The sequence below is a fragment of the Coregonus lavaretus genome (assembly GCF_964263955.1).
Source record: "Coregonus lavaretus genome assembly, contig: HAP1_SCAFFOLD_227, whole genome shotgun sequence".
NCBI lineage: Eukaryota > Metazoa > Chordata > Actinopteri > Salmoniformes > Salmonidae > Coregonus > Coregonus lavaretus.
Window position 1 is genome coordinate 180,246 of NW_028157256.1, and position 10,853 is coordinate 191,098.

The following is a 10,853-nucleotide window of genomic DNA, read 5'->3' on the forward strand; positions in this document are numbered from 1 at the left end:
ATGTAGATCTGTGAGAATCCATTCTGAATTCAGGCTGTAACAACAAAATATGGAATAAGTCCAGAGGTATGAATCCTCTGATGGCACTGTACATATTGTTTGTAGACGTGTTGGGCATTATTAAATTGTTTATTTGTATGAGTTGGGCTTTAGCTGAGATTCTTTACAGAGTCACGTATAATTTGTCCAGGCCTCAATTGTTTCCTTACCTGCACCATTTAATCTCGGTGTTGATCATTCTAATGTTATAACTTCTAATAGTACCTGTAGCCACTGGCGAATTGGCAGAGAGTCAGGTGATCGCCATCTAAGAACCAGCAGTAATCGTCTCTGATTAATTGATTCAAGGAGCTATCATCGTTAAGTAACAGATGCAAAGCATTGAATATTTGCACTTCATTGAATAACTTTGCACCAAAAGCAGTTAACTGCAGGGCACTCCCACATCATATGGAGGAATGTGCCTACCTGGTTTAGGGGACACAGTGAACAGTTGGGAGTTGGGGCCAATTTCATCGTAAAACTTTTCCTTGGTGTCATACAGTCTGTATAAGCGTATAAATTGATGGTTCGGATTACGGGATGCCAAGGTCATATTTTTCCATATTCTGTTCCAGTTAAAGGATTGTTCAGATTCAATTAGATCTGTGGACCATACTTTAATGGCTAGCTCAGAATAAGAACATTCCAAAAGTTGTTTATATATTATAAAAGTCTGCACTCCAGATCACAAGGAGTTATTGCGAAATATTAGAGTAAGGGCATGACATTTTGATTCCCAGTTACATTGTTTAAAAATGTTGCTCCAAATAGAGATTGTGTGAGCAATAATAGGACCAAAGCGTAGTTTATTGTTTAAGGGATAAATCAGTGGAGACCACCTCTTCCAGGGCAATAGGAGACACCATATTACATTGTTTAAGGGATATATCAGTGGAGACCACCTCTTCCGGGGCAATAGGAGATACCATATTATATTGTTTAAGGGATATATAAGTGGAGACCACCTCTTCCAGGGCAATAGGAGACACCATATTACATTGTTTAAGGGATATATCAGTGGAGACCACCTCTTCCAGGGCAATAGGAGACACCATATTACATTGTTTAAGGGATATATCAGTGGAGACCACCTCTTCCAGGGCAATAGGAGACACCATATTACATTGTTTAAGGGATATATCAGTGGAGACCACCTCTTCCAGGTCAATAGGAGACACCATATTACATTGTTTAAGGGATATATCAGTGGAGACCACCTCTTCCAGGGCAATAGGAGACACCATATTACATTGTTTAAGGGATATATCAGTGGAGACCACCTCTTCCAGGGCAATAGGAGACACCATATTACATTGTTTAAGGGATATATCAGTGATGACCACCTCTTCCAGGTCAATAGGAGACACCATATGTCTCTCTATACTCAGCCAGGGGTCGGAAGAATCGTGTCTAAACCAATGTATGATGGGAAGAAATGCTACTGCCTGGAAATACAATTTAAAGTTTGTTAATTTTATCCTGGCTCGCTTACCTTGCCATACACACTTTGAAACTGCACTATGGATATTATCCCGATAGCCAGAAGGGGGAGACAAGGGAAGCATTCAACTACAGTCATTCAGCCGTGTCAGTATATTCATTTTGACAATAGATATTCAACTACAGTAATTCAGCCGTGTCAGTATATTCATTTTGACAATAGATATTCTGCCAGTTAAAGCAACTGGGATGTTAGTCAATCTGAGGTTGGATTGAATAGAGCATTCTGAAATATAAATTCCCAAATATTAAAAATGGGAAACGATTGAGATTCCATAAGTAGAGATGGAGTCCTCCATCGGGATTCTATAAGTAGAGATGGAGTCCTCCATCGGGATTCTATAAGTAGAGATGGAGTCCTCCATTGGGATTCTATAAGTAGAGATGGAGTCCTCCATCGGGATTCTATAAGTAGAGATGGAGTCCTCCATCGGGATTCTATAAGTAGAGATGGAGTCCTCCATCGGGATTCTATAAGTAGAGATGGAGTCCTCCATTGGGATTCCATAAGTAGAGATGGAGTCCTCCATTGGGATTCTATAAGTAGAGATGGAGTCCTCCATTGGGATTCTATAAGTAGAGATGGAGTCCTCCATTGGGATTCCATAAGTAGAGATGGAGTCCTCCATTGGGATTCTATAAGTAGAGATGGAGTCCTCCATTGGGATTCTATAAGTAGAGATGGAGTCCTCCATCGGGATTCTATAAGTAGAGATGGAGTCCTCCATCGGGATTCTATAAGTAGAGATGGAGTCCTCCATTGGGATTCCATAAGTAGAGATGGAGTCCTCCATTGGGATTCTATAAGTAGAGATGGAGTCCTCCATTGGGATTCTATAAGTAGAGATGGAGTCCTCCATTGGGATTCCATAAGTAGAGATGGAGTCCTCCATTGGGATTCTATAAGTAGAGATGGAGTCCTCCATTGGGATTCTATAAGTAGAGATGGAGTCCTCCATCGGGGTTTTGACAGGCAGTAGGGCAGATTTGGTTAGATTTATTTTATAACTTGAGATGGAGCTGAATTTGTCTATGATCTTCAAAGCTTTTGGGAGGAATTGAGATACATGGTCTAGATAAAGTAAGATATAGTCGGGCGTATAATGAGATGACGTGATCGTTGGATTTTAGATATTGGTGTCGTTTTTGCTTGGGCCAGGGCTCCATAGACAAAAATAGCAGAGGTGAGATGGGATCACCTTGCCTGCTACTTCTAGGGTATGAATACTTTCTGAAGGCACTGTATAAGACAAATATATTTATTTCTCCAACCCAAAAAAAAAATCAGGGAGAGGGTATCAACACTACTAATTCGGGTGAATCATCCATTTAACCTGCTATGCAGAATAGTCAAGCAGAGGTTGGTTACCCTCAGTAATCACTCTTAATTAATCCCAGTAGTTAAAACACATAGAATGCCAGATCTAAACAAACAAGGCCACAGCAGTGATCTGAGATTCAGCACCATGGACAGCAGCAGAATCCAAATCCTGGAATTTGAGGTTCAGCACCACCTTAACGTGGACAGCGACCATGCAGTGACATGGGATGAAGGAAGACAAAACCAGGAAGAGACAGGTCTGAATTGGAAGACTCCCGCACAACCTATCTTGAAACTACACAATTTCTATGCAACTCTCTTTGCCCCAGTGCAAGTATTAACCAATCCCAGCGCACATTTCATTTCACAATACAATTGAGAGAAAAAAATTGTTCCAACACACTAACATGAATTCTCATTTTTTATTGATCAGACATGATTCATGTTCTCCTTTATTATGTGAATGCCTGTTTGCCTGTGTCCAATCCACATCGGTCAGGCTTTGTTTGATTTGCAGTATGCGAGACAGTAACCCTAGTTGACTCCCGCTAAACCTGAATTCTAGGCTCTGTCGCCGCCGGCCGCGACCGGGAGACTCATGGGCGGCGCACAATTGGCCCAGCGTCGTCCAGGGTAGGGGAGGAAATGGCCGGCAGGGATGTAGCTCAGTTGATAGAGCATGGCGTTTGCAACGCCAGGGTTGTGGGTTCGATTCCCACGGGGGGCCAGTATAAAAAAAATATGTATTCACTAACTGTAAGTCGCTCTGGATAAGAGCGTCTGCTAAATGACTAAAATGTAAAAAATGTAAAATGTATAAGTGCAGACAGGCGTTTGCTCGATATGACACCCACCCCTTCTATAAAACGTATTCTTTCAGATTACATTGAATGCTCAAGAAAGGCTTTAGAGAGAGTGCTGAGAGAATAGACACTTAATCTTGTTATACTTCAGATGATACTGATACAGACTGTCTGGTCAGAGTTATACCCTGTAGTCACCTTTAACAGCTCAAAACGTTTCTTTGACACCCACTTTAACATTAGACCATGCAGTACTAGAGCATCATGAGGAGCCTATGTCAATACGAGAGGCCAATAGACCTGGCGTTATGGCGGAAAGCCTAATCTTTAAAAAGAGATGTAATTAAAACTCCCCCCCCCCCCCCCCCAAAGTATTTTTAAAAGGAGCTACATGTCATATCTTTGTGGCCAGCAAATCTCTTGTCAAATTGACTGGGGCTGAGTGATTTGTATAAGTACTGCACGCAAACGGATTGTGCTACGGTCTGTGGCACAATCGGTTAGCATGTGGCCTCAGGCCCAGTCAATTTGACAAGAGCCAGTCCGTCTTTTGTTGACAAATAAGAAGGCTGCACCATTAGAATGCAATGTTGTGTGGGCCTCTAATACACATGTTGTGGTAAAATATTGTGAAACACTATCATTCCACTATTACTGTCTATACGGTATATTAAAAACATTTTCTGAAATTTTCTAATGATTGTTTGCAGGACATAAAAGTAACTTTTTGGTACCCCAGCCACTGTGGCATGAAGATTTACCCAAAATAAATCTACCAGGCTAAATATTTTTTTCACTTAAAATAAACACAAAAAAACTGATGAGCATCCTTTGTAATGTTTATAAAACAATAAATATTTTACTAGTAAGTAGTAAAGTGGTATATTGTTTAATTTCATTTTTTGTGACCCAAGTCTTTTAACCAAAATATCACAGACAACAATGTGCCAATGTTTCTGCCTGTGAGATCGAGTCTGACCAGTAGAAGCGTTGTCTTCTCTTCCCTAGCAGTTGAAACTCAAACATAGAAAAGCAACTTAGCATGTGAACAAAACAATGTAAAAAGCCAAGAAAAACAAGGACAGAGTATCACTTCAGTAGACTTTATTTTCAAGTAAATTAGACCAACCTTTATACCTGTGCACAGCGCTTCTAAAATGTAACCTTTCACTCAGCTCTTTACGTGCGAACAGCCCCCAGCCAGACAGCGTTGCAGCGCGAGGCGGAACAAGCTATACATCACCAGCTATGAAACAAAACGGCAGAAATCCTTTGAAAATAGCTACTGCAGCATTTATTTTACTATAAATGTGATCAAATTTGACTCTTTTTTATTCACAAATTCGAGTGAAATGCTCGCACTGTGGAGCCCTGTCCACCCGCCAACGTGGCTGGTGAAATAGACATCTTACCCAATTCCAAAAATCGACCCACATTTGTCAGGTGTTCATTTTAGGCGCTGATTGTTTGCCTCCGTTTATTGGGATTGTTGGACATCGTAGTAATGGTTCTCTTCAACGGGTGGTGCCGAAGGATCCATCCCACTCTGCTTCATTTGGACGGCGATGTCAAATAGGTAGTCATAACATTCACACCTGGGACACACGGATAATCCATTACCACACAAACCTCTGGAAGGCACCAATCACGCATTTAAAAACAGTGAATATATGTCTGTCTACACACAATCATGCCACACGTGGAGCAGTGATACATTTAGTCTAATGACACATGCACAGTAACACTTATACAAGCATTAATTGTATACTATTTATAATTATTAGTTAATCACTTATATAAACATTAATTGTGTTACTTCATAATTATTCATGAACTCACATGGTCTTGGCCTTCTCCCAGGACTCCCCCCACACGTAGACGCCGTGGCGCCGGACGAGGACAGCACAGGAGTCTGGGTACTGCTCCATGGCCAGCGCCATGCGCTCCTTCAGGTCCTGCTCCTCCGGGGTGTTCTCAATGATGGGCACCACCAGGGTTTCATCATATCTGCACACACACAGTCAACGTGGGTGTGTGTGCAGAATGCATAGTCATAGGGCCACTATCTAAAATCAAGTGTCAGTTTCCCCTTAGTGAAAATGTGCCAAAGTTTATGGGAGTTACAAGGTAACATTTGGATTTTCCATAAACTGCCGTCGCTGGACTTTTTCAGTGCATACATTCACACTACAGTCCATTGAGCACTCTGGCTGGATGTTTTCACGCCTGTACTTTCAACATGAAAGCACAACTACTGCACCTAGCCACTTACCCACCTGTAGTTGGTGCTGGAGGTGCCCTTGCGGATTCCCTTGATCATCTCCTGGTGAGTTATGCGGAACTCCTTGCCGGGATAAAACAGAGTTGCCATGACGGCAGCCTTGGAGTGGGTGTGGATGACGGCCTGAGCCGCTGAGGAACAGGAGGGAGACAGTTAGCATGTTGGCCTATTAGGTCTGTGGGTTTAATACAATACAGCCTCATTCCATGCCTCAAAGATGTTGAAATAGGGCAACTAAATATATTAGCTAGCCAGTGACAGACCATCAAGCAGTGACATCAGCTCCTCTGACACCTAACGTATGGAGCTAACGCTTACGCCAGCTGTGGTTGTTGTTGTGAAAGTGGGTTTGTTTCCAAGGTAAGCCGTAGAACTACAGACCTCACCTCTCATAGTGTAGGCATTCATGAACAGAGGGGTGCACTGGCTCTTCTTCAGCTTCTTCCAGGGGGGTGGGCAGCTGATGTCCCTCTCCTCCACGTCACAGACAAATATGTCATCTGGCTACAGGGTGCACCACACACACGAGAAACATTTACATATATCTCCAGAAAACTGGTCAAACTAAGTAGCCCAAGTTGGATCTATGACGATATGAAAGCAAAACACCAGTCCAGCTCACCTGTATTCTCTCCTTCTGGACTCCAGACGGGGCGATGTAGATCTGATCTCTAGGTAGAAAGAAATGGGGAGGTGAATGTTCATTAGCTAGCCTACATATACATAGATTTTGGTTTGCAGATTCTCTTTGCCATTTTCATGGCGGGCTGCCATGTTTAACTAAAGAAGAAGTAATGTATGAGGTTTAGAATTAAAAATGATCCAACAATATTAAATAAGAGCACTTACCCACGTCTCAAACTTAGCCCCCCTCCTGTCCCTGTAACCCAGCCGAGTTGGTAGAAAGAACGACACAACTCTGGGATGAGAACCCGTGGATGTTCCTTGTCCTGAAACAGTACATTACCTAGACATGTATCATAAAGGCCCTTCATTCCTACCTCTCTCTCTCTCTCTCTCTCTCTCTCTCTCTCTCTCTCTCTCTCTCTCTCTCTCTCTCTCTCTCTCTCTCTCTCTCTCTCTCTCTCTCTCTCTCTCTCTCTCTCTCTCTCTCTCTCTCTCTCTCTCTCTCTCTCTCTCTCTCTCTCTCTCTCTCTCTCTCTCTCTCTCTCTCTCTCTCTCTCTCTCTCTCTCTCTCTCTCTCTCTCTCTCTGAATGTAAGACTTGTTTTAAGATTGTTAGCTGGCCTAGTTGGATCACCTGCTAATGTTAGCAGCCTTTCTAACGCACCTGAGACTCCGTCGACTCTGAACCATTTTCCTTGTCTTCATTGGTGGCGTCACAAACAGATGCCATTTTCTTTTGGACAGCTGCAGATCGATCTGCTTTTTCAACCGTTCGAACCAGATTCTTCTTGCGAGTTTTATCTTTTTCAACCGGTGTAACCAGATTCTTCTTGCGAGTTTTATCTTTTTCAACCGGTGGAACCAGATTCTTCTTGCGACCACGTCCTGGGAGGTTGACTACAATTCCATGGACAGCATGCTTCCTGATAACATTGCGAACTGTGGAAACAGCAATCCCAAGGTCTCGGGAGATGGATTTGTAACCTTGCTTAAGCCCATGTTTGGTTATAATCAAATTCCTGACATCCTCAGACAGTTCTTTCCCCTTCACCATGTTCACAGTGGTAACGTTATAATGAAGCGGAATGTCCTGTTTTCTCTTTTCTAAACTGGTTGAATGGCTATTTTTACCTTGTAAAAATACTTGTAACTTACCACAGTACACGTGTGAACAACGTATTTTTTCAATTCTAACTTATTTTTGAAGACGTATTGAAGTATTTGTAAAAAACGTACAAGGGTGTCAATACACTAGAGCGCAACTATAACAGGCTGGCCAAAAAGCAAACTAGATAACTAGCTAACGTTAGGCTCTGGGTAACTAACTAACAGCTGCTACTTTAGCATGCAAACACACGTGACGTTATTCCTCCTCAACGAAATCTAACAAATGGAAATTTAACAACATATCGTTTAAATACAATATTTCACCACCTGTTTAAATGGAATAATTCAGTTTTATCGCGTTTTAAATACCTTTGCGTGTTTGTTTGAAAGCAGGGGGTTCGTCATAAGTGCGACAGGATATAGCAAGGACCTCCAGATCTCTTGCACGTGGCCTTGTATTGTGCCTGAAGACAATTATCGAATAATCGCAGAGATCTTTGATAATCGGCTAAAATGAGATTACGCAATTCAAAATCAAACGTGTTTCATTATTTGTTCATATTTGAGTTAGAACAAGTATATCATATATCAGGGTAATTTCTACCTGGAGAGGGTGGTGCACAAGTATAACTAAGCACTAGGTGGTAGCAGAGCCCAAATAAATGAAACCAAATTTATGGCAAGGGCAGACATTTTTTTATTGTCTAGTTATGAAAAGTGGTGTCTCACTTCCCGACTAGAGTCCCCAATTTACATCATGGTGCTTGCAGGCTGCAGTCTAATTACAGTGCAGATGCCTACTAATATATTATATTATCATTATATTTTAGTCATTTAGCAGACGCTCTTATCCAGAGCGATGTACAGTTAGTGCATTCATCTTAAGATAGCTAGGTGGGACAACCACATATCACAGGCATATAAAGTACATTTTCCTCAGCAACGTAGCTATCAGTAGAGTCCGAGCTAGAACGAGTGCAAGTTCTGGTTAAGTATGTTTTTTGGGGGGCGGGGGATTATTTAAGATACTGTTTGAAGATGTTTTCGGAAGATGGGCAGGGACTCTTCTGTCCTAGCTTCAGGGGGAAGCTCGTTCCACCATTGGGGTGCCAGGACAGAGAAGAGCTTGGACTGGGCTGAGCGGGAGCTGCCCTCCCGTAGGGGTGGGAGGGCCAATCTGGCAGAACGGAGTGCTTGGGTTGGGGTGTAGGTTTTTTTTTTTTTTTTTTTTTTTTTCACCTTTATTTAACCAGGTAAACCAGTTGAGAACAAGTTCTCATTTACAACTGCGACCTGTAACAGGCTGGTTTGAGCGTAGCCTGAAGGTAGGGAGGGGCCGTTCCTAGTGCTGTTCCGTAGGTAAGAACCATGGTCTTGTAGTGAATGCGAGCTTCGACTGGAAGCCAGTGGAGTGTGCGGAGGAGCGGGGTGAAATGAGAAAACTTCGGAAGGTTGAAAACCAGGCGGGCTGCAGTGTTATATTACTATACAGTTGTGGTCAAAAGTTTTGAGTGACACAAATACTAATTTTCACAAAGTCTGCTGCCTCAGTTTTGATGATGGCAATTTGCATATACTCCAGAATGTCATGAAGAGTGATCAGATGAATTGCAATTCATTGCAAAGTCCCTCTTTGCCATGAAAATGAACTTAATCCCCAAAAAACATTTCCACTGCATTTCAGCCCTGCCACAAAAGGACCAGCTACCATCATGTCAGTGATTCTCTCGTTAACACAGGTGAGAGTGTTGACGAGGACAAGGCTGGAGATGACTCTGTCATGCTGATTGAGTTAGAATAACAGACTGGAAGCTTTAAAAGGAGGGTGGTGCTTGAAATCATTGTTCTTCATCTGTTAACCATGGTTACCTGCAAGGAAACACGTGCCGTCATCATTGCTTTGCACAAAAAGGGCTTCACAGGCAAGGATGTTGCTTCTGATAAGAGTGCACCTAAATCAACCATTTATCGGATCATCAAGAACTTCAAGAAGAGAGGTTCAATTGTTGTGAAGAAGGCGTCAGGGCGCCCAAGAAAGTCCAGCAAGCGCCAGGACCATTTCCTAAAGTTGATTCAGCTGCGGGATCGGGGCACCACCAGTGCAGAGCTTGCTCACGAATGGCAGCAGGCAGGTGTGAGTGCATCTGCATGAACAGTGAGGCGAAGACTTTTGGAGGATGGCCTGGTGTCAAGAAGGGCAGCAAAGAAGCCACTTCTCTCCAGGAAAAACATCAGGGACAGACCTGATATTCTGCAAAAGGTACAGGGATTGGACTGCTGAGGACTGGGGTAAAGTCATTTTCTCTGATGAATCCCCTTTCCGATTGTTTGGGGCATCCGGGAAAACACCTTGTCCGGAGAAGACAAGGTGAGCTCTACCATAAGTCCTGTGTCATGCCAACAGTAAAGCATCCTGAGACCATTCATGTGTGGGGTTGCTTCTCAGCCAAGGGAGTGGGCTCACTCACAATTTTGCCTAAGAACACAGCCATGAATAAAGAATGGTACCAACACATCCTCCGAGAGCAACTTATCCCAAACATCCAACAGTTTGGTGACAACCAATGCCTTTTCCAGCATGATGGAGCGCCTTGCCATAAGGCAAAAATGATAACTAAGTGGCTCGGGGAACAAAACATCGACATTTTGGGTCCATGGCCAGGAAACTCCCCAGACCTTAATCCCATTGTGGTCGATCCTCAAGAGGCGGTTGGACAAACAAAAACACACAAATTCTGACAAACTCCAAGCATTGATTATGCAAGAAGTCAGGATGTGGCCCAGAAGTTAATTGACAGCATGCCATGGCGGATTGCAGAGGTCTTGAAAAAGAAGGGTCAACACTGCAAATATTGACTCTTTGCATAAACTTAATGTAATTGTCAATAAAAGCTTTTGACACTTATGGAATGCTTGTAATTATACTTCAGTATACCACAGTAACATCTGACAAAAATATCTCATAACACCGAAGCAGCGAACTTTGTGAAGACCAATACTTGTGTCATTCTCAAAACTTTTTGACCACGACTGTATCTTTCAGCATTTTAGAGGATAGCGTAGCTGTGACATGAACTCTTCATAACAAACATTTCCATCTATTCCTGCAACCTGAACCATGACCATTAGGACTTTAATATAATGTTGGTTTACAACCCTGTTGTAGGCCTTTC

At 42.7% G+C, this 10,853-nt stretch overlaps 1 protein-coding gene across 3 annotated transcripts; it reads right to left on the reverse strand.

Moving 5' to 3' along the window:
• Positions 1–4,755: 4,755 nt before the first annotated feature.
• LOC311125639 (methylthioribulose-1-phosphate dehydratase) lies at positions 4,756–8,116 on the reverse strand. Of its 3 annotated transcripts, XM_084199673.1 has the most exons (8): positions 8,050–8,095; positions 7,238–7,512; positions 6,797–6,897; positions 6,570–6,618; positions 6,334–6,451; positions 5,943–6,078; positions 5,506–5,673; positions 4,756–5,261 (listed from the first exon to the last, which is right to left on the reverse strand). In XM_084199673.1, exons 2-8 carry the CDS (start codon positions 7,301–7,303, stop codon positions 5,144–5,146), a joined length of 756 nt encoding a protein of 251 aa, XP_084055799.1. In that variant the 5' UTR covers positions 7,304–7,512; positions 8,050–8,095; the 3' UTR covers positions 4,756–5,143. The 3 variants fall into 3 exon arrangements, with proteins under 3 accessions (XP_084055799.1, XP_084055800.1, XP_084055798.1); XM_084199674.1 differs by lacking the exon at positions 7,238–7,512 and having other exon boundaries at positions 8,050–8,116; XM_084199672.1 differs by lacking the exon at positions 8,050–8,095 and having other exon boundaries at positions 7,238–8,034.
• Positions 8,117–10,853: the final 2,737 nt, after the last annotated feature.

Excerpts from the sequence above, each read along its gene's own strand:
- LOC311125639 (XM_084199672.1), bottom strand. The coding sequence starts at position 7,627 with ATGGTGAAGGGGAAAGAACTGTCTGAGGATGTCAGGAATTTGATTATA. Across the intron at positions 6,898-7,237 it reads CAGAGTCGACGGAGTCTCAG|GACAAGGAACATCCACGGGT; the intron begins GTGCGTTAGAAA and ends GTACTGTTTCAG. Across the intron at positions 5,674-5,942 it reads ACCTCCAGCACCAACTACAG|ATATGATGAAACCCTGGTGG; the intron begins GTGGGTAAGTGG and ends GTGTGTGTGCAG.